Source organism: Harpia harpyja, chromosome 6 (assembly GCF_026419915.1).
Source record: "Harpia harpyja isolate bHarHar1 chromosome 6, bHarHar1 primary haplotype, whole genome shotgun sequence".
NCBI classification, from domain to species: Eukaryota; Metazoa; Chordata; class Aves; order Accipitriformes; family Accipitridae; genus Harpia; species Harpia harpyja.
In genome coordinates, this window is record NC_068945.1 from 3,127,731 (window position 1) to 3,151,792 (window position 24,062).

General features: G+C 38.5%; 1 protein-coding gene across 5 annotated transcripts in view; it reads left to right on the plus strand.

Annotated features, from left to right (window-relative positions):
• ATXN10 (ataxin 10) overlaps positions 1-23,518 on the plus strand; it is a 106,072-nt gene extending 82,554 nt beyond the window's left edge. For all 5 annotated transcript variants that reach the window (XM_052789581.1, XM_052789582.1, XM_052789585.1 and 2 more), the window contains 2 exons: positions 3,931-3,994; positions 22,976-23,518. In XM_052789581.1, coding sequence (XP_052645541.1) covers positions 3,931-3,994; positions 22,976-23,163 — 252 coding nt within the window. In that variant the 3' untranslated portion in view covers positions 23,164-23,518. The remainder of the gene's footprint in view (positions 1-3,930; positions 3,995-22,975) is intronic.
• Positions 23,519-24,062: the final 544 nt, after the last annotated feature.

Here is a 24,062-nt window from a genome sequence, read left to right on the forward strand (position 1 = left end):
TTATATATTGGTCAATAAATGTGAATTTGGTAAGATAATATAAAAGCTTTAATTTTGGTCTGAATATTTTCATTAGTTATCAAGAGAAAAAGCATAGCTTTTTTCTCAGGGCTGACATGTCCCAAACCATCCGAATAAAACACTCTATTGTTCCTTGGCTGTGAGAGCAGTGGGCATGTATGGTCTGGGCTGGTCACTTTCATAAGCTTTTGTTTAATATTTATATAGCACCTCTGCCTAAGTGGGCTTCCCTTTCGTGTCTGCTTTAGGTAATTGAAACTGATTATTCAATTCCAGGTACAGAGAAAGAGGAAAAAAACTAGCAGTCACTTTGTCACTGGGGAAGGCATTTTCTTTTAAGTGCAATATATTTAAATTTCTCACTGGCATGATACCGATCTTCATTATGTTTCAAAGGCAAGTACAGAAAACAAGTGGGACAGCAATATAAAGCTGTGTTGTGAAAGGTATCTTTTTTTAACTGGCAGGATACCTGGCTCTGAATGCTGGATGTTCTGGTTTTCTGCTTTTTAGAAAACAATTTTGGAAAATGACATAATAACATTAGGGCAAAATTTTTGGTACTGGCTTGACTGAAGCACTAGAGATCACCAACGCAAAGCTGTATTTTTTTTTTATTTTTATTTTAAATGTGTCTTAATTAACCTTTGTAATTAACTTAAATGTGGTTGAGATTTCAGCCTACTAGTAGTTTCAGTGTAGTTCAGAATAAAGTATTATAGTTCTTCAGAATAAAATAACCTTGTGGTTTTGTTACAGTCCAGTGCAGTTCCATGTTATTGGCCAGCTATGTTGTCAATAATGTAAATGGAGAATAGTTTTAGTCATCTTTTCTAACACAGGCCGATGTGAGCAATTATGTTTACAAGACAGACACCAGAACTGTCCTATTCCTTAGTTTCTGTCTGTGATTTCTTCCAGAATCTGGATGGATTACAGCCAGTTTCACACCAGCCACTACATGTTTTCTTCACAGGATATTTTTGCACCTTATTTAAAGTGAGATTTGAGGCTTGTGCAGTATTGACTCCTTTCCCAAGCCCTGCAGAACATCCCTGCAAAAGGTCCACTGCCTTACTCTGCACTGTGCATTTCACAGACATTTCTCTTCAAAGCGAAAACTGAGGCCAATAATTAGTTGCAAAAATTCACTAACCTCTTTGTATTGGGCAGTATAGTTCCAATAAATCTGTGTGAGAGGTTGAGACTTAGGATGGTGGTTTCTCGATATTTACAAAATCTGCTGGTGTGGGAGATTACAGGCAGACGAGAGTGAGAAGATTTGAGAGACTCCCAGCACGCAAGTGGGACAGCCTGGTGGGGGACAGTGATTCCTTCCTTTGACTATCTGTGGCACTCTCATTGCAGAAATGGCTCTGCTACATGCAGAGCAATTGCTGAACTGGCTCCCATTGCAACCCAGATCATTACAGTACATTGGCATGAATTTCAGGTTACCATAAAACACTGTTTCAGTGGATCACTGTTCAGGAACAGCTGGCATGGACTGGAACTTCTCTAGTGGTGGTTGCTCAGGCATCAGAGCTCCTCGCCTCATGAATCACTCTAAGAAGTATATAGATTTGTCTAGGGTGGGTACATTGTAAGGTTTCTTTTCCTTGCTTCATTTCACTGTGTAGTAAGTCACAGGTGACATACTAGAGCTGGCATCATGGTGACAAGAGCTATGCCTAACTCGGTCAAATTTTATGTACAGTTTAATTGTACAATGTTCAAGAGACTTTCAGTGGGTGTGTAAGGCAGTGGTAGTTAGCAACTGGTTTTTACATTAAGGTATCACTAAAGCTGTGGTTTGCTGCTTCTGTTCCCACTTCAAAGGAATCTCATTATTTTCCCACAGTAACTTTTTGAAGCATGCGTGGACTTTAATTAAGATTTTACTTTCCCCAAATACTTACTTACTCTGTTAACCAAATGTCACTCTGTTAACCAAATGTCTCATTTGAATCAAACTGGAACAGATTGCATGGTTTATTTCAGTTGACAGCACTTAATCTAGATTAATTTGTACAGTTCAGCATTTCACTGATGGAAAATAAAAGGTGACATTGGAGGCATATCGGAGTTTGCCTACAGTGTGAAAGTCAAAGAAGAAATGTTTCCCAAGCACATGCAAGTACTGTATTACTGAAAGGTCACTGTTTGTTCAAGCTTTGAAGTATGACATCATACATAATGCATGACCTTTGGAGAAAACACAAAAATTTTATGGAAAGAATGGATATTTTAAAACTTGCGTTATTAACTGTATTTCATGTAGGTATAGTTATGCATGTTAGCACAGATGTGCCAGGTAGGTCTTAAGAGCTAGCAATGTTCTTTGTTTTTCTTACATGCAAGCCTTGCCTGTTTGTATATCTGTGTCTGTTACTGTTACTTTCTCATGTTATAGCTTGAGACTCTGCAATAAGATTATCTGAAAAGGAACTTGTAAGAGGGATGTGCTCAGATTTGTCTCTGAATTCAGCTTTACTCATCGGTAGTCTGTTTTGCATTTCACATTTAAATCTCCTCCTACCCAACTTTCCTCTTTTACCATAAAACTTGCATTTCAGAAAGCTCATCAATCCTGCAGTGTAAACTTTGTGATTTGTTGTTTCACGTGGTATATAAAAACGCATCTTATAAGAAAGCATCTTATTTGGGGCAAAAAAGGTGGAAGAGAGAATCCCATCATCAAGCCATAACCTAAATTGGTGTTCTGTCTAAATTCCTTTGCCTGCCAGTTTGAAATTAAATTTTAGGGAATTGAAGAATTTTAAGATTTGGACAAGTACGGTTTGGCTATCAGAATCACAGAATGGTTGAGGCTGGAAGGCACTTCTGGAGGAACCTCTTGTCCAACCCCCTGCTTAACTGCAGATCAGGTTGCCCAGGACTGTGTCCAGGTGGCTTAAAGAATATAAATAATATATGGGTATGAGAATATAAAAAAGTAATCCTCATGCTTTCAAGTCTTTTTAAAACTACTTTTGTAATTTTAAAAAAAATGCTTATATGTCTTAAGAAGGTATTTCCAAGGTTGAAATTTTGCAGATAATTTAGAACAGGTTTTCATTTAAATAAGTAACACTTTCTAAAGCTATAAATATGCATGATGGTGTATGGTGTTACAGTGTACCTTAGAAGTCTAGATAAATTTCTTATGGGATATACTTTTCTTAAGGCAATTATGCTACATATTTATTGTTAACAATACAGCTTGTCCTGAGTTCTTGGTAGTGTGGATATATATGTATGAATCTATTAGGATTATATGTTATTATCTCATCCACACACATAAATGTGTTAGTGTAATTTATGAATTCACATGTGTATGTATATATAGAAAATAAAAAATGACAGATCTCATCTTTGCTGGTTTGCTAATAACATAATGAACACCTTATCACAGTTAAAAAGTCAGCGGCTCATACTTGATATAAAGAATTTGTGCTTAGGTACATACAGGTAACACACTGCTTTTGAAGGTTGCATAGGTACTGAAGACACATGGCTCCATACTAACTTGTGTGCATGTGTATATGTATTTTTCAACTTTTTTTTCCTATGTTTTTTCACTCAGTAGTTTTTCATGGTTCTTCCTTCTGGAAGCAAGCATGAGCTGTCAATAAGAATAGCTTTTCTGGCTCAGTGCGAGAAGCACAACATAGAAAATACCTCAGTCAAACACATGCTAAATGAAGGAAGAATGTGAAATTAATGTCTGCTTGTGTTACTATTTTGTGAAACTTACTGCTGTTAATACCAGATTTACTCTGCAATTGTGTTAACGTTCCATATTTTTGGTGAAACAAACATCCCTGTTATGTTTTTATATATTTCTTGCATGAAACATCATTAGTACTGTTGAGACATCTGTTAAATTAAACTTTTGTTTATATTTAGGTTTATGAGTTAGATGGCATCCCCTTGATCCTGGACAACTGCAGCATTGATGACAACAATCCTTGTATCCTTTACAAAAGAATTCTAATTATTGAACATGACTCATAAGAAAAGGTGTGGGGGTTTAATGTATTTATGCCAGCATTGCTTTTACTTGGTACCTAAGACTAACTGGCCTCATGAGTTTCTAGGTTGTATTTAAGTGCTTGGTTTAGAAGTGAGAAAACTCATAAATATACTTTCATGAACTGGATTCTAAATAAGCTGAACTGTGCTTATATTCTGTTTCCTAAAATAACAAATATTACTGCTTTACAAATGTTAATTCAGAGAGCTAACTGTGATAGAAATCTGAAGACTATGTTTGGTCTTTGTATCAAATCTTGGAGCTTTTGCTTCAACTGCAGTAGACTGAAATAAGCACCCCATCAATTCTATATGCTTATTAAATCTGACTGGAGAACTTATTCTAAGCACAGAGACAAGGCTAGCAAGCTGTAAAGAAAATGTGTATAATTGAGAGAATTAATGATGCAGATTACTGAAATGCTGGGGAGATTTTAATATAAATGGCATAGTGCTTCATATTTGGGACTTTTTTCTCCTAGGGTTTAAGAGCAGAGACTTTCCAAGATAGATTGCTATTAGAGGGAAGTAACTTTATATTGAAGGTAAACAGTTGTTAAGCAGACTTATCCATCTCTTCATGAACTGCGTAGTAATCTTGCTGGTATGTTCAGTGGGTGAGCTATTATTTTCTGTCATCTAGTCATTAGCTCCTTGTAAGTTTCTGATAAGTGCATCTGGAAACCAAATGCCTTTCCTGTCTAGAGTAATGTGAACTTTCTTATACTGAACACATGAAACTGATTTTTTTTTTTAAATGAATTAGTTAAAAAAAGCTCACTTTTTAACAAGTATCATAAAAAAAAAAGTGAAAATGTTACATGTTCTCATAATTGTGTACTGTAGAACATCATCTACATATAAATATATCTTAAAAGGATGAAATAATGTAGGGACAGATGATAGCAAAATGTTAACAAGCTGGGTGGAGGAGCAATGGGTGTTAAGTACCCTCTGAGTTACTCACTTTGTTGCTTTATATGTAAGGTTTTTACTTTCATCACTATTCCTATAGTTGGAGACCTGACTGTGTGTCTCTTGACAGTGCACCGAGTAGCAGAGTTGTGCTTCCACAGTCTGATTCTGGTGAGGGGCACTGCTGGATGTGGTGGGAAGGGCAGGGAAAGTTACCTTTCCTAAGCAGAAGAGCAGCCCTGAGAAAACCTAGTAAGGAGTTTTGATCCCAAGTCACTTTTCCTTTGCTGGAAAGCACAGCTGTGCAGCGACTTTTAGAATTTCTTTCTAGGATTAATCCTTCATTTTAGCTGTTAGTAAAAGAGGATAAAGTTTGAGGCCTTCAAAAGGTAGAGTTGTAATTTATGATCTTGAATGAAATGAAAGCAAAATACCATGGGAGCCTTTACTGTATTTTGAGCAATGTGGAACTTCTTACACCTCTTCATACGGGCTGACGTTTTATGGCTGTACTATAAACTCCTCACCAGAGGATAAAACTTTGCTTACTTGGTTTTTAAAGACTAACTAGATGTAATGACACCTCTTAATATGAGCTTTCACCACTGATCCATAGCATACAGTATTCAGGTATATGAAAAAGTAAGTAGCACTTGGGCAGAGGGGGGACTTGGCCTGCTGTGACAAAGTTTGCTGCATCAGCTTTTGGAGCACAGCTTCTAGCCACTACTCGCTTTATCATTTTGACCTAGAGCTATTCCAGGTGCTCTTGTGCTACATGAAGTGAATGCTGCCCTGCTTCTTTCCTGCCTCTAACGTTCCTCATCTGCTGCGTTCTCAGCATGTCTCATGCAGGGAAGCAGAAGAGGAGTTTGCAGTTTATATCTGTCTCTTCTTTCATCTGCTTCACAGCATATTTTGCTACTTCTAGACACCACAAACCAAGTCCTTAGTAGCATGTAGGTGCCTGACTCCATTGCATAACATTCCTCTGAAGAGATTCAACTGTTTCTCCCCTCCCTCTGTGCACCCAGTCCTGTCTGGCACAAATCCATTTTGTGATGCTTATAAACCAGAGCAATGCTCTTACTAAGATTTGAAAGCCTACTTGCTTAAAATTGAAACATCTTAAAATTGCCTGTATTGTCACTTTGTGATCCAGAGTGAATATATTTTGTCTCTTTTCAAGGAAGATTAATTAAAAGCAAGTATTTAGGCAACTCTTGAGCTGGCTGTTGAGAGAGTTGCCAAAATTTGAATAGGATCACTCAGTGGTGCTGCAGTTTGCCGAGGTGATGTAGAAAGCTGCAAGGAAAAGCTTGGTGTAGCTCTTCAGCCACGGTTCCTTCAGAAAGTCAGGTCCAGAAGCTTCTCTTTGTGTTCTTGTTTCTAGTGCCTGGTTTTCTGATTTCAGGCTGTGTTACTCGGATTTCTCCTTCTATAAACCTGATTGGAAGAATTTTCATCCAGATTCCTTTTACATAAGAACAACTTAGATTTCTTAGTGAAGTGTTTGTAGATGCACATTTTTGTTTGATCTTTATCTGTTTTGGAGACACCCAAGCTCTACAGTTAGGATGTCATTATATTTTCTACTGAAAACAGAGTTGATATACTGATTTTCTATATTTTACTAAGTTCTGCCTCCAAATTACACGTACAAAATTTTCCAAAGAAAAATGTAACTTTTGTGGTAAAAGTGATAGGATTTTTTTTCTGGACAAAAAAAAAAAAATCATTTCCCTAAAGTATGCAATCCATCAAGAGAAGCTGAACTGCCACGTTAGATGTTAAAAGAGCTCTTTATTACCTTTGAGAGCCAAAATCCTTTGATAAATCTTTTTATTTGTAGCGTATGGAAGCATACTGAAAGGGGAAATGGGTCTGCTCTTATCCTAAAATAAATTCCTTCGTAAACCTGTCATTACCTTAAAATTGCATCCTTTGAGATCCTAAACAGTTCTGTAATGTGCATAGGAATATCAGGATCTTCATCACTTATGAGATTGCTAGCTGAAATTCAACTGACATGTTTGCATTGCTTTAACTTTTTAGGTTTGAATTCATTTTTCAGTGCCCAGTTTGGGAGAACTGTTATCTTGTCCAATTACATCTGAGACAGACTTGAATCTTTTACATTTATACTAAAAATAGTATTTTTTTCCTTCAGGATATTTCATGAATAAAAGCAACAAAAAACCCTCCACCCTTGTTAGTAACAGGTATGAAGATGATTATGGACAGTTAAGAGCAAATTTGCTGTACCTCTTGCAGTTATTTGAATTGGTATTTTAAATTTTCAGCCACTATAACTTTGCATGGTTCCAAGTAAATTCAATGGAGAAATGCTGAAAGATACCAGATTTTCAGCTGTTAGCTATTAGGCTTTTAGCACAGGGGAAAAGGTAGACAGAGTGGGACTGAGGAGATGCAGTTCATTATAGACCTTGGGGTCTGAAGAGAACGTTGAATGTCACTTTAACTTTTTCTGTCCCCTTTAAAACTTCCATCTTGGATTGGCCTGTATCCTAATCATAACTGTCGTTCTGTATTCAAAAGAAAAGAGGGTGTTTCCAAATGCAAGTGGACTTGTTTGCCTTTAGATTAAGGAGAGGTTCTTTCATGAGGTGAATTTTTGGTTTTGAAAATTCAGTTTCTTGTTCTGCTTCTGACAAGTTGGAAGCATTGTGCTTTACTTATGTAACCTGTGTTTAAAAACAAATAAATTAAACCTGCCACAGAACAGCAGAGTGGGTTGGAGATCCCCATCTGAGTAATACCAGTAAAAAATTTACTCTAGATCCTGCTTTTCAGGTTATTTGGGTTGAAAAGGTGTTCTAAATTAAAATATCTTCTATTTTGCTCTCTGAGCCACTATCTTCCTCATCTCTGACAGGCTCTAGCATCAGACAAGAGCCCTTCTTTTTGTTCTTGTCTTTTAACTCATCCTAAGTTCTTACTGCTTCTTCCAGCTTCATTTCTGACCTTTCACAGATTTCCACTTGCAGACATAAGGAGGGAGGCCAGCCCATTCCGATCAAAAGACTATTGACTCTAATCATATAAAAAAGGTGCTTATGGAAGACTTTATTTAAACTAGCCTGTTTTATTGAAGACTTTTAAGTTTACCTTAACTATGTTGTCTGTTTTTTTGCTACTTCCTAACATTTACACTCATGAGTAACACACAAAGATGTCCCTTTTTTTTTTTTTTTTTAATTTAATGGCTGTCCCTGGAAATATTTATTGCTATTTTAAGAAAAATATTATCCAAAGTACTTCAATGTAATAGCTGTTAGTGGTAAAACTTGAAAATCAGAAGTGAAATGCAGTTTTGAAGATGGAATATTCTTGGTTTTTCAGGATGCTTGCCAATCTTACCCTTTTGAGATTCTTACATTAGGTGTCTCGATAAATTGATTTTGTGAATGGCTGAATTTAATTTGAATGACCTTATGTAAGCATCCATATTATATTAACCCCTAATCAGGCATGTTTTTCTCTTAGCCAAAAGTGCGGTCATACTTGGAAAAAAAAAATCCTGCTGGGGGGGGGGTGTGTGTGTGTGTGTATGTACACACATATATCATAGAATGGTTTGGGTTGGAAGGGACCTTAAAGATCATCTAGTTCCAACCCCCCTGCCATGGGCAGGGACACCTTCCACTAGACCAGGTTGCTCAAAGCTCCATCCAGCCTGGCCTAGAACACTTCCAGGGATGAGGCGTCCACAACTTCTCTGGGCAACCTGTTCCTGTGTCTCACCACCCTCACAGTGAAGAATTTCTTCCTTACATCTAATCTAAATCTACCCTCTTTCAGTTTGAAGTCATTACCCTGTGTCCTGTCTTTATATGCCCTTGAAAAAGTCCCTTGAAAGTTCAGCTTTCTTGCAGGCCCCCTTTGGGTACTGGAAAGCCACTATAAGGTCTCCCCAGAGCCTTCTCCAGGCTGAACAACCCCAACTCTCTCAGCCTGACTTCATAGGAGAGGTGCTCCAGCCCTCATCATCTTTGTGGCCCTCCTCTGGACTCACTCCAACAGGTCCGTGTCCTTCTTATGTTGGAGGCCCCAGAGCTGAACACAGTACTCCAGGTGGGTCTCACCAGAGCAGAGTAGAGGGGGAGAGTCCCCTCCCTCGACCTGCTGGTCACGCTTCTTCTGATGCAGCCCAGGATACGGTTGGCTTTCTGGGCTGCAAGCGCACATTGCCGGGTCGTGTTGAGCTTCTCATCAACCAGCACCCCCAAGTCCTTCTCCGCAGGGTTGCTCTCAATCCACTCATCGCCCAGCCTGTATTTGTGCTTGGGATTGCCCTGACCCATGTGCAGGACCTTGCACTTGGCCTTGTTGAACTTCATGAGGTTTGCACGGGCCCACCTCTCAATCCTGTCAAGGTCCCTCTGGACGGCATCCCTTCCCTCCAGCATGTTGACGGCACCACACAGCTTGGTGTCATCGGCAAACTTATGGGGGTGCCCTCAATCCCACTGTCCACGTTGCCGACAAAGATGTTAAACAGTGCTGGTCCCAATACTGACCCCTGAGGAACGCCACTCGTCACTGGTCTCCGCTCAGACACCGAGCCATTGACCACAACTCTTTGAGTGCGACCATCCAGCCAATTCCTTATCCACCGAGTGGTCCATCCGTCAAATGGATGGACCCGCCCTGGTCAGATCTGTCATTATCTCAACCCTTTGGGCCCCATGTTGGGTGCCAAAAAGGACTGTCGTGGTTTAACCCCAGCCAGCAGCTAAGCACCATGCAGCCGCTCGCTCACTTCCTCTCCACCCAGTGAGATGGGGAGGAGAATTGGGAAAAAAAAGTAAAACTCATGGGTTGAGATAAAGACAGTTTAATAGGATGGAAAGGAAGAAAATAATAATGATAATAATAAAATGACAACAATAATAGTAAAATAATTGGAATATACCAAACAAATTATGCACAATGTAATTGCTCACCACCTGCCGACCGATGCCCAGTTAGTTCCTGGACAGTGATCCCCCCCAGGCCAACTCCCCCCAGTTTGTATACTGGCCATGATGTCACATGGTATGGAATACGCCTGTGGCCAGTTTGGGTCAGCTGTCCTGGCTGTCTCCTCCCAACTTCTCGTGCCCCTCCAGCCTTCTTGCTGGCTGGGCATGAGAAGCTGAAAATTCTTGACTTAGTCTAAACACTACTTAGCAACAACTGAAAATATCAGTGTGTTATCAACATTCTTCTCATGCTAAATCCAAAGCGTAACACTATACCAGCTACTAGAAAGAAAATTAACTGTATCCCAGCTGAAACCAGGATACCATGTCTCTCCCATTTAGAAACAAGGATGTCATGTGAGACAGTGTCAAATGCTTTGCACAAGTCCAGGTAGATGACGTCAGTTGCTCTTCCCTTATCCACCAATGCTATAACCCGGTCATAAAAGGCCACCAAATTTGTCAGGCATGATCTGCCCTTAGTGAAGCCATGTTGGCTGTCACCAATCACCTCCTTATTTTTCATGTGCCTTAGTATAGTTTCCAGGAGGATCTGCTCCATGATCTTGCCAGGCACAGAGGTGAGACTGACTGGCCTGTAGTTCCCTGGGTCTTCCTTTTTTCCTTTTTTAAAAATGTTTATATATATGAGGAAACACCCAGCTGGCTATGTTTTAGGAGTAAGAATTTTCAGCAGTTGTGAAAGGAAAACCTGTGGTTGCTGTGGATATCCATACATAGGCCCCTTAGTTTGTATAACGGATGAAAATGTAGAAAATATAAGTTAATTTTCAGATACTCCTTCCCTAAGCTGCTTCTATGATATTCAGTCTGAAAGTCATCTGAGGGGTAGATTGAAAATACTTTTGACTTCATGGCAGCAGCAAGTATAATTGTGGTTCATGAAACTTCTGGCTAAAGCTAGAAGAAATCAAGTTGCTATGGTCTACAACAATGGCAGTTTGTTTTTGTGAGATGCCAGCAAAGACTTTTGGGGGAGCTGACAGACATTTTGTTTCTAAGTTACAGAGTGCAACCTAAAACAGGCCACATACTGTAAAAAAAGCCTCACAGCTGAATAGCAGCCAGTAGAAAGCAAAAATCAGAGTGTGAGTTGACTTTTTAGAGTAAACCATCATACAGTTGAGCATTTTCACGTAAATGTGGCTATCTTGTATGTTGGCAAGAAAATACAGCATAATGTTACATCAGTAATGGTTGCCTTTCTTTGGAAAGCTCACTTCAGGCACTGCCAATGCATTTAGTAGTTTGGGGTGACCTATTTGATTCTGTATTTTCATAAGCATACATAAAATCCTGTTATTTCAGTGGATATGGTCAGTGCAAAGGACCTAGACTACTGATGAAAACAGTAATGACCTCCTCATGCCCAGTCAAGTTCTGCCCACTTGGAAGAAATTACCCTTTTCTTCATCCTATTGACACTTGCTTTGCTGCACAGGTTTGGAGTCTACCTGGGCTAAATGGAAGTGTATTCTTTGGAAGAAGGTTTCAGTTTTGCTTTATTGCAGGTTGCTGCTGCTGCAACCTATATCCTTGGACACAGAGCACTATTAGAATCTTAGTTTCTGTGAACCAGTACTGATTGTGTTACTATGACTTTAACAAAAAAGGTAGATAGTAAGTTTTTAGTGACCCAGCAGTAGTTGAGGTTGGCAGTGAAAGAATGGGACTTGTCAGCACAGGTAAAGAGCAGAAACTTGTTGGCCTGAACCTTTAGGTTCGTAGTGCCAAAGACAACAGAAAATATCAGCTGAGTGGAAGCCAACTACCATAGATGGAACTAGGATGAAAAGAAATGGTCAAGCAAGAAGTTGCTGTATTGCCATACTCCAATTCAGACTAATTCAACTCCAGTGTGCTGAGAATTCTTCTTTAACGAGAGTGGGAGGATTTCTGGTTTGTGGCATATGCACAAACCTTAGCTCCTTCTCTGTATCTTACAATTATATTCAGATGAACTGGTCAGCCTAGAAGCTGGAACAGGTACAAGTGTGGTTATTCATTGAGCAAGAACAGTCTGAGAGGGGCTTATTCCTTTCACCTTATTCAGCAGACCAAATCCTATCCTGTTCCTGCAAGTTGCTGCAAATTCTTTATAGCTATATTTTGTTAGATACTAATGGAGCCTAGGGGTCTGTGAGGCTCACAAGGGAATCCCTCAGTGTTGTATGATAAGGGGATTTTTTTTGGCTGCAGTGGTGGGCTGGTTTGCTAAGTGATTCCCAAGAGGCTTCAACCTTTTTTGTTATTTCTCATGGTGAAAGGGGAAAAACACAGCTATTCCCAAATGCTGCTTTTGGTTTTAGGTGGGAAGGTCATCTGCCCACCAATGCCTATTTCTGTCATTATGTGTCAGGGTGTTTTTACACTCTTGAAATAAGCATTGCAAGTAACCAGTCTTGTTCTTACAGAAGTGTTAATGGACTGAAGAGGTCTGGATTCCGTTCTAAGTAGGATTTTTCTTTATGATATTGAATAAAGTGTCCTGAGTGGGATTATTGTAAAGCTCTGACGGGGGAGGATCTAGGTGCATGCTCCCGGTTGAAAAGGGTACAGGAGGCATTTGTGTAACCTAATTTTATTTTAATTCACTCTTGACATTGGCTTCACAGCTGAAGAGTTGGGATAATATAACTTCCATGTCTTAACGCATTGTTTATCTTTTCTGTATGTTGCAAACTCTTTGGAACAGAACTTAGTTAAAGGTGAGGAACCAACCAAAAAAAACCTACCACATTAAGCATGATATTTGGTAGATCTAAATTCTGACTCAAAGACCGCAGTTCTGAAACGTTGATTATAAGAAAATGTTTACTTTAGAATGAAAACAGAAGTGTGAAGTTTTCTTGTGAGGTGTTCTACATCTACTAGCTGTATCAGTAATCCACACTGTTGCCCAAGAACAAATTTTCTCTTGTGAAATGTAACATTCTCCTAATATGAAAAAGACTTAAGACCACAGAAGGAATGCAGTGCGCAGTACAGGAAAAGATATTCTGTGAAATGAAAGCACTGTCCCTTTTTTTTCTTCTAGAAATGACCACAGATTAAATTTTGTGTTTGGACATTTAACAAAGTTATAATTTCCAATGGTATATTTCAGGTTGCTGATGCCGTAATTTCAGGATACAATTTATTTAGTGCATCTATGCAGGATGTAGGATCATCCTATGTAGGTTGATTAAACACTGAAATTCAGAGTTCATGGGGAGGGGGGAGAGTATTAATTTTCTTGACAGTATATAAAATACTAAAGCAGATTTGCAGAGATGTAAATGTGAAGTCTCTTCTTCAGTATCTCACTTCTAGCCAGCTCCAGTAAGTGACAACTACCATCATTAAGAAACATGTGTGATGTACAGGGTCCGTCTTAGAGCTGGAGGAAGTTTAACAGAGGTATACAGAGTGCAGGAAGGCTCTTTCAAACGTTACATTATAATATTTCTAATCCTTTGAGAAGAGTAATCTCTGTAGGCACCAACTCATGCATGTAAAAGTGAAGAATTAAAGTTAATAACTCTATTTCTAAACCAAATATTGTCATATTTGTCCTCTGCCCTAATCCTCTTGGTGGATTTAAATCCATGACAGGCTTGAATTCTTGAAAGAAAGCGGATCTTTAGTTACCAGGAGCACCAAAAAAAAAGAAGAAATGGAGAAAATATAATATTTCACTGCTTTTATAGCTCAAACAGCTTGCTTGATTTTTCTGTAGACTTTCTTTTGAAAAATTCCCCTCTGGGCTGAGACAAAGCACTAGAAATTTGAGACCCAAAGGTTTTTGTTCTTCTTAAATAAAGCTAGGAGTGGTTCAAAAATATTGTTGAGAATGGAATGCCTTCTACAACCACCTTATCATATTTCAGTCTGTCTTCTTGACATTGTTTCTTGCATGCCTCCAGAGAATATTCAGATGTCATATGGCCAATTCTTTGCATAATATCTTTATTCTGACATTTTTTTGTTGTCCCATTTTCAGTCACTATTATTAAAACAAGCTGTAACTTCAGCTGGCGAATGCATTGTCCTGTGTAGCTCCTTCCTAATCCTTAAATCGCTTTCCCTCACTTCCCCAGATCATTGTTTAGACTCGGTTCTATTTCCAAAATGGTTTCCAAAATGTAACCTTTCCTTTCTCACTAAGGATATATTTGCAGTCCGTTCCACTGACCTTGTTGATTTGTTCTTGTCTCTTGATGTTCTGAGATTTCTTCAAGGAGATGCAACCATTTCCTGAAATTGTAGCAGATATAATTGTGGCTAATGGCTATTTTGCAAAACATGGTAGAAAAAAGTTAGTTGGTTATAATTTAGTTGCATCTTTCCAAACACCCATTTATTTAACTGTTGTTATTTTTGGATGCACCAGACATCATCTGGTGTCTATGAGACTGGAACTGGAGTCTCATTTACCTTCATTGTTTTCATTATTTGTCATAAAATAATGTTTGAAATCACCAAAAGCAGCAGGGGTGGGAGTTATGCCATGTAAGTTATTCAAAGACCCTGAATCAATAAAATACTCAAGTACAATGCTGAAAGGTAAGATGGCATACAGATCCTTGTTGAATCTATATAAATAGATGAATCTCTAGAGATTATAAATAGAAAAAGAGCTTCTGTCCAAATTGTGAGTCAGCTTACCTTGTCATGTGCCTTAGAGTGATAAATTATAATTAGTTTGACCACATCTCAGGTATTAACTGGGTTGGGTTTTTAAGTCTAGTGCCAAATTTTTGAAAGTTTTATTTGACTTCTATAATTCCCATTTTAAAGTGGTTTAGAAAAGCTGTTTATTTCTATATGTATGCATATAAATATACATGAATATATTTCTGTGTGTAGGTGGAGCTTTTTTCTTTACATGTCCAAGGAAATTTAAAATTCCTACAGTCTGCCTGATAATCAGTCAGTTTGTGAACACAGTTACCATCCCCCTATGCTTTAGTGCTTTACAGCTCAATGTTTGTGGTAGGTTTTGATAGTAATTTGATACATGAGTTTCAACTTAATGGAATTTTGCAATTTTTTTCTGTACCTGGGAAAAGAAGATAAGCTAAGGCATTTTTAACAGTTAGGTAACAGCAATTGAAGCCCTTTCTTTTTAATGTAACAACCTGCTAACTCTCTGGTACCTCTTACAGATAACTAACAGATTTAGTTGTCATGAATTCTTAAAATGGGATTAGTGTAATAGAAGGGACTGCAAGAACAGAATATTGTAACTGTGGAGCATTAGCTTGAGATTGATCAAGAGTGTGATTCTTTCTGTTTTAAAACCAGATGATTTATAGTTACTCATAAATTATGGGTTTCTATTAAAAATGTAAGTCATAATTTTAAAAAAAAATTGGCAGCCTAAGCAGCAAAAATGAATGTGTCATATTCATGGTTTTAAGCTAGTATTACAAGTCTGAGTATAGGAAAAAGTAAAACAAACTAGAGGTTATGGCTTAATTTTTTTTTTTTTTAAAGTTCTGTAAGTTTTGGCATAAGAGACATTATAATAAAAATAGCCTGACATAGCTAAACATGTACTACGGCTTTTGTAGCTCTGGAGTACTTGACCGAAATTTTGTGTTTAATCTCATAGTATACTAAGGTGACTTGGCACTGTGCTTTTAAGTCCCACAGAGTATGAGAGGAGGCACATAGGATATGGATTAAATGTTGTTTAGCTGGCAGGCATTAAAGACCAATAGCAATCTGGGTATATAATACTGTTCAGTGGTGTCTTGTGTGATCTGTTAACCTAGAAATACTAGTGATCTGGGGAGAAAAATCCCCACTTTGCTCTAGGTAAAAAATGTCTTAGTAACCCAAATTGCTGTAGTAGTAAACAGCACTTTAGTGAACATCGGGTACCATTTTGCTGGATGTCACTGAAGTGAGTCTGTAGTTAAAAGCAGTCAAGCCTTGGAACTAAAAATGAGCCCTCATGATTTGGCTCTGGATGTCAGAACTGGACAGTGCTGAAAACGTGTTTCTGAATGACCTGGAGAGCTTGGACTCTACTTGTGGGAGCATAGCTAGGAGTGAGAGGGCAACTGAATGTTCTGAGGTTTTGTTTTTCACTTTTTCTGAATTATTAATAGCCAGAAGGAGCGGGCAACTGTGTTGCACCTGCTATCAGCCATATAGCAAATTTTGGCAGAATTTGTGACATAGCTCTGGTGCCTATGCTTCAAAAGGGACACTGAAAAAGACAAATGAAGGGAAGAGGTACAAGAATTATGCAAAGCTTGGAATATCTCCCTCAGTTTCTCTCTTTAGTTCATGCGGAAGATGCTTACCGAGTGCCTTGATTATGATCTGTGAATTATTATTTTCTTTTAATCTATAATGAAAATCAGTGTTTGGAAACAATTCTAAACAAATCTAAACCAGAAATAAATCACAGGCTGTAATGAATGAGATATTTACCCATTGGAACAGTTTATTTAGGGACACAGTGAAATCTCCTGGTCAGCATTGGATGTCTTTCAGAAAAAGGCATGAAAATATCTTGTACATGAAACAGAATTGACAGGCTTGATTTCAAGAGTGGCTGACCTTCGGTTGTCTGTGTTCTGTGCAGAAGTGTTGGGCAAAAGAGGGATAATCGTCCACTCTGGTCTTAAAGTGTATTTGTTGCCCATAGATACTTAAATGGGTGAACTTTCACTGAAAGTTATACGTGAGATACAACATGCCCATCTGTTGATTATACGGAAGATATCAGCCCCAAAACCTGTATCCTAACCGGCACGCTTTAAGAAATGGATTCATCATTGCAGATGATGGGTAGGATGTTCAGAGACTGATATAAATACAGGTAGCCAGAAAGATGGTGTTTGTCTGCTAGAGGAAGCCATAACTACTGGTGCGAGGGGGTAGTGAAGGCTTGGGAACTGGAAAAATATATTTAATCTACAGTTATTTTCAGCTATGGATGTTTCCTAATTTTTGTAGGCTGTGAATTACAGAGAATGTTGCCTTAGTGTTGAAACTATTGTGATGACTTTAAACTGAGTAGTTTTGCCCATTTGGCTATTCCGAGATGGTATCATTTGAGATCTTCCTCTGGCAAAGCAATGTTCTTCTACAGAGTGGAATTCGAGCTGCAAACCCCAGTTCACGTTTTTGGGGATAGGCTTTCTGTCTTTACCAAAATATTTTGTGGCAGCGAATTTGTACGGGGAGTGCTCGCAGTAAGCATCAGCAGCCCACCCTGGTCTCCCTGTCCCAGTAAGGAGTAGGAAAGGGCTGGCTGCAGGCATCTCATTTCATGCCTGTCCAGTGAAGCTTTGCTGCCACGTAGTGGTGGAGATTGAAGCTTGTTTGGTGGTGGATGGTCCAACCCTCCTACTGATCTCTTGGACCAGGTGAGAGTTACCTGCAGCAGAAATGAACCTCTGCTTTAGGTTCCCCAGTGTTACAAATCTTATCCTTAAAAAGTGTGATCAGGAATAAATGCCTTTTCCAGCATCCAGTGGTGCCTCTCCACCTTGGAGGCTTCTAGGTTAGATGAGTTGTGCTGTGTCTCTTCTGCAAGGGCCAGGTCAGGCAGGGGAAGGAAGGAAGGACATTCCCAGCTGAAAACAGCACTGCCTGTTTCTAGCTTTTAAACCCAGAATGTGGTGACTGCAGTCATAGGTGATAATAACTGCTATGGAATAAATAAAAATACAGGCAACTGCAATATTTTAGACCTTTGTATTCTAACTTCTAGGCAGAGTATTTTAAGTTTGTATAGGCTGAATTCCTAAAGTTTTCTGATGCTCATAATTTAATGTCAGGTATAAATAGTGTCCAAAGCATTAATTCTGAAAATATGAATTAGCTTCTTTAAGTAAATAAATTAAGATAAAACCTTCAGTTCTTTACATTTCCTGTGATTATTTTTTTGGCAATGTCTTAAGCACAAGTAAAAGTTATGTAAAAAAGGTAAAGCAGTTGTAAAGAATTGCTATCATCTTACACGCCTTCTAGGACTTCATAAAACTACTACAACCCCCAACAGGAAGGAACCTGTAGAGCTTTGTAAGTAATTTGGCTGACTGCGAGGGACCAAAATCCTGACTGTCTACTACGTGTGGTCAATCACAGCACGTTGATCCAAACTGTGACTAACAGTTGCAGTAGCTGTCTGGAGACCTCTTTTAATGGTGAGAAGAATTATCTTCAAGTTGCTGTGAAACAAAAGTACTTAAAAGGACTGAAAGACTTGAAGGGGAAATGGTTTATGTCTTTTCAGTTTGGTCCAGTCAGGTCTGTAAGTGGAAGTGATTCTTCTAACGTGACGCTTTAGTATTTCACTCCTGTCTGCAGAAGTTTTAGTGATAGTTGGATTACTTGTTGAAGACCAGAAAGAAATATAATTAACAGGAATTATATTTTCATTATCTCTGGTTTCTAGCTCTATAAACCTGTTCCAGAAAAGCTCTTAGAGAAGTTGGGTGGCTTTAGCTGTTGCATAAACAGCCCATTTGACTAGGGTTCCATCCCATGTGGGTTGTCTTGCTTGATAAGGTTTTGTATCTCTTCCCATATTTGATTGAAATGTAAGTTAATATTTAAATAGTCAAAAATCTGATTTAAATGAGGTAATGGAATTGGGCAAAGAATATCCTCTTTTTCTCATTAGGCCAAATTACTCTTAAAGAAGAAAGTTTCCTAAGAAATCATTTAATTATTGAAAACCAACTGTAGTGCAGGAAACGGTCTAACTGGAAAAAAAAAAAAAGTATCTACACAATGTAATAAATCAAACTCTGCACCAAGGATGTTATATTTAAAAGTTCCTCAGTATTAATAACTATCAGGGGGACTTAAGAAAACAGATGTATGTATTTCATTCTCCTTGTCGCCACTCTTCAGTATCCTATATGAGTTAATGATAATACTTAACTTTTAAAACTTACTACTTGCCTTTTTTAAGCAACATACTTTCAAGATTTTACTTATGCATTGCTGCATATCTATCTCATCAGATTCAAACCTCATTAATAATTATGCCTACTATCCTTCATCCGTAGAATCCAAATTGGTTTGTAGAACAATTTGTAGGGGTCCTGATGGCTGCAATAGACTTGCCAATAACATTTAGTCCAAATTGGACCTCCTAATAAGAGAACGAAAAGCCAGAATGCTCTCTTTGGGAATTGGTTTGTAAGTCCTCCTCTCCAGTAATGCATCACAATAGGATATTGGTTAGCAACTCCTGACAGTATGTGGTTGTATTTTCATACACCATTAAACTTGTAACAGTCACTATGCTATTGCCAGCATTGACTCTAGCAACCTCTTGTAGCAGGATCCATATGAAAAGAAACAAGAGAATTGTGAAAAGTTCCCTTTGCAGTCAATGGCAAAACTTCCACAGGATTTAGTAGCATAGATTTTCATGGGTTATGTTGATTCCAGATAGGAAGATTTTTCATCTCCTGGGGCAGATTGCCAGCACATTTTCTCTACCTCTCTTCCTTTCTCCCTGTATGCTTCCCTCCCTGACAATTGAAGTTGCGACCCAGAGGAGTTTAGATGATAAATTTTAAATTGCTGTATGAAGATGTTACACAAGTATGGAACACAGGGCAAGCTGACTCAGTTTTGTTATTGCTTGTGTAAGTCAAAATAACATAGGAATCCCATAGCATCCAGTACTGATGGATTTTGAAAAAGAGTTGCTGTAAATGCATACCAATGTTTGCTTTCAGTTCCTAAACACAGTCTGGTAATGAGGCTCCTGAAAAATGAAATGAAAATTTCTTTTTCTTTTGTACGCCTTCTGCACTGTGACAGAGGTACTGTAATCTTCACTTCCTTGTCTATAATATTAATTAATTTGAGAGTGCAATATGTTCTCTTGGAAAAACCTAGACAAGTCTATGCAATCAGATCTACTGTGTTTGCTGCGTTTCTTTTCTTTTATGCAGTTTCACAACAAACAGGCTCATGCTCTTATTTGTAGTAACTATGGAAACTTTAGAAGCTCTCTTTCTAAAGCTGAGCATACAATAAAGTGCTTAAAGTGTTGGTAGGATTAGAGACTCTAGAATATGTTTAATTTTCTCTCTCTGTCTCTATCTTTGGAGAGGAGCAAGAAGGTAATGTGAATATTAGCTGGGGACTAGCTTTAATCTCTGCTGACACTTAAGTCTGTCTAGGTCTGCACACAGCCATCCAAAGGTCTTAGCCTCACACAGCATGTGAACAAGGGAGATCATGCATATTCATGAGTGAATTTACAATGGAAAACCTACATGCAGAAAAGAGTTTTAGAGTGAGTGAAAACGTTATTGAAACCATTTTGCAGCTTCAGCTACAGTAGTCAATAATGATAAATGCCATAATGATGATAGAGTTCATAAGATAATGGGGATGTCTTAGATATTATGTAAGCATGAATGGATACGATAGTAGGAAAACATCATTTGCTGTGGGGTTTAGCAGTGTTTTTGTGTTGAAGGAGATAAAGATGATGGTAGCAGGATTATTGCCAAGGCTAATACAGAAAAAAAAATTTTTGAGAGTACTTTTTTCTCTGTGTGGCACTTTGTGTGATCAAGAACTGCCACTCTTTGAAAATTACTTCTATTTTTTTAGGAGGTATTCTTTTATGCAAGTGCTGTATTTTATGGAGAGCTGTATTTTAGGAACACAAGAGAAGTCTGCTCCTCGTCCCAGGAGCAGAGCCAGGGAGAGTAGTAGCATGTTTCTCACAGTCCATTGGGAGAACCTCATGTTACTTTTTGGCACTCGTGAAGTGCCCTAATTCAGACCTCAGAAGGACCTGCTGGGTATCAGCCTTTGTTCATCTGCATTCATCAGCTTGGATACTTTACTATTCTGAAATTTATTTCTTACCATTAGAGGTGATGAGTAAGATTCTGCTCATACATGATTTTATTTCTTTGGTATTTTATTGTTGTTTTACATACTCAAACATAACCTGCAGTGGAAATACTCAGTTTATATAACTTAAATGTAGCTTGGCACTTGTCTTCTCACTTAACTACAGTAGTGGTGCACTGAAAGAAGAGAATACATTGATATTCTCTGTCACATTCACCTATTAAGGCTTTGATGTGATACATAATTTGGGGGTTTTTTTTAATTTCTCTCCTCTGTCATTACCTCATGCCAGAATTTTTTAAATGAAGGAGGTGTGCAGCATATTTCCTGACAAAGTTTGAAGAACTCTGTCAGAAAAAAGCCCCATAATTCATACTGCTTTGCCATTTTTGATTTTCAGTTCCGGGCTGCTTGAATGTGAAAATAAATATAAACTTCTGTTAAAGGCAGGGGACTGTTTTACTAATGCATGCCAATGCAGGTTTGTTTCCTAGCATGTATGTTTCTTGTGATGTTCGTGCAAGCTACTCTTCGTCTAAGCCCTTCTCTCTCTGTTGAGGATTCCTTGTGTGCTTTTTATTTCAGTCCCTTCTCTATTCTCCTTTGGCATCTAAGTAGCACTGTAGTTAGGTATGGTCATAAACTTTTTTTTTTGGTCTCCTGTATTCTCACTTTATCACTTCCCCTCTCTTAAAATGTAAGGTTGTGAAGGCAGGACCTGGTCTTCTATTAAGAAAGCTGCTTCTGCTACATGCGGTTGTTCATCCATCCACATTGGCTGGTGCATCCAACAACCAAGCGTGAGAGACTGCCTCTGCCCTAAGTGTATAAGCCTAAGGGGTAGTTGGAGGTGGCAGCAAGGCAGGCGCAGCAGTCAGTGCAAGGTGCGCAGAGAAAATGGCAAGACTGCTACTGTAAGAATGTGCGTGCAGTGGTACTGGATTTTCCAAATGCTGTCACGATAAATTGTGTAAGAAAGTCCAGTTCCGGTATTTTACTCTTTTGGCTGAAGTTCTCATCTTCTCCGATTGAGGAGTTTTCCCCTCCAGTCACCCCCTGGCAAATGCCCATAAGAACACTATCGTATCTCTGTGCTTAGACACTGTCCAACCCCAAAGACGTCAAGGAGATGAGTAAATTATGCATATTCTTCTGCTGGATGTGAAGCTACATGTAGTAAATAATTGGTGCCCTGCAGGCAAACCACTTTTGTGTGATTCAGAATGGCTTGCCCTCCCATATGGGTAACTCGGGAAAGATTATATCATAACATAGCTTTTCAGCTGCAGAATTGGGGCTAACATCTCTGACACTTCATAAAATGAACACTGTAGTTCACTTGGAAGATGCCTGACTGATAATCCTGGGAATTTAAATCCTTCGTCTATGGTCCTGACATGTGCCTCAATCCTGGCCTCGAGGGACCACCTTAGAAGGTGAATGAGTTGCAGCTTGTGCCCATTTAAACATGAGCAGGAGCTACCTGCTGGTGATCTTAGCGTCTCTTCTGGTGGCAAGTTTGTAAAAGAACCCAGGCACAAAGAACCGAGTTTAGATACCATTAGAAGTTAAATATTTTTAAGTGTCTCCCACGTTATTTGTGCTATTTTCAGTTGTTAACCTGGATATGTTTCTCTCTTTCTATATTTCTTCAGCTTGTACAGTGAAAATAATAGTTGTCGTCTTTCTTGTAGCTGATTTACAGCTCATTGTGTTTGCCAGTTCTTGGAAGTGCAGTGTTGAAGTGCTCAGATCATAAACACAGTGACTGACTTCGTTTTTTTATTTTTTCTTAAGTCTCACCAGGAAGATCATTGGAACGTTTCAATTAACTGTAATTTTGGTTTAAAACAATATGTCCTTTTAATTCCTGCAGTTCATTTGAGTTTTGTCTTGTTTTTTTTTAATTCAAGATAAAACCTAGTAAACTTGCCTGAAGTTAACGGACATACCTCATTTAAACTTAAATTACCTCATATGCAAGTATTTGCAGGTTCAGAATCATTGCCTGTAAATGTCTTTTTCTAACCCTTGATTTCTACTGTTTTTCTGGGTTTGAGGGATGGGGGGGCAGCAGGGGGAGGGGAATGCAGTAATAAATTAAAATAAGCATTATTTCGTCTTTAAATAAATAAATGATCCTTAACTTTGTCCAACAGTTGTGAACCAGTGGGCAGTATATGCTATCCGAAATCTCACGGAACAGAATGAGAGAAACCAAGAGCTTATTGCACAGACGGAGGAGAAGGGGCTGGCAGACGATTCTGCCCTTGAGAGTATGGGTTTAGAGATAGAGAAACGAGATGACAAGTTAATTCTGAGATCTGTCAGGAAAAAGCCCTCATGAACAAAACATTAAGAAGAGTCGAATCATTAAAAGAGGATTTCTCTTTTAAAATATTTTTCCCTGCTCAGGCAATCAAGATTTCTTCAGTTTTAGTTCCAGTCTGCTGGAAGTGTTGCATTCAGAAAAACTGCCAAATGATACTTCTGCCTTGCTGCTGTAAACAGAAGGACACCTACACATTTTCTAAATACCTAGGTAAATTAACTTATGGAAAAAGATCCTTCTTTTCAGATGGTTGAAATTTCATTACTTTCTTGTTTTGTTAGAAAGATGTCATGCGTGCGGTATTGAGTTGTTATAATTTCCATTGCTGAATCTGGAGATAACTATCATTAAAAACTCAACAAAGAAATAACTGCTTTGCAGTCTGTCTTCTCCGTTTAAAAGATCTATGCTGAGTCAGGGCTAAACAATGAAAGTTACTCATTTTCAATCATAGTGCTTAAATATCTCTGCAGTGGAACATTGCTGTACATAAATATGTAGTGAATTAAATACAACCAACATGCCTCCTGTGTGTCTAAATTATTAGTAAATTATCTTTTCTACCTTGTTACCTTTCAGTCTTCATGACAAGTATATTAAAAACAAAGCTGAAGCTGTTGTGGCAACAGATGCTACATTCCTTTGCACTGGGGCATGTCTCTGTTTTGGAGACTTGGGTGTTTGTTTGAATTTTATTTGTTCCTTTGGATGGTAAGTCAGCCCACTTTCCTTTTATTTTGCACTTCTCATGGGTTTTCTGAACTCTGGCAGACTGCTGAAGAGGTAGTTTCTCACTGTGATTAATTCTAGCAGTTTCTTTTCACCCCTCTGCCTTTCCAAAACATTGACAAAACTCATTTCCAGTTAATTAATTCAAGAGAGGCAGAAGAATGGAAGGCCCTGCCTCTTCATTT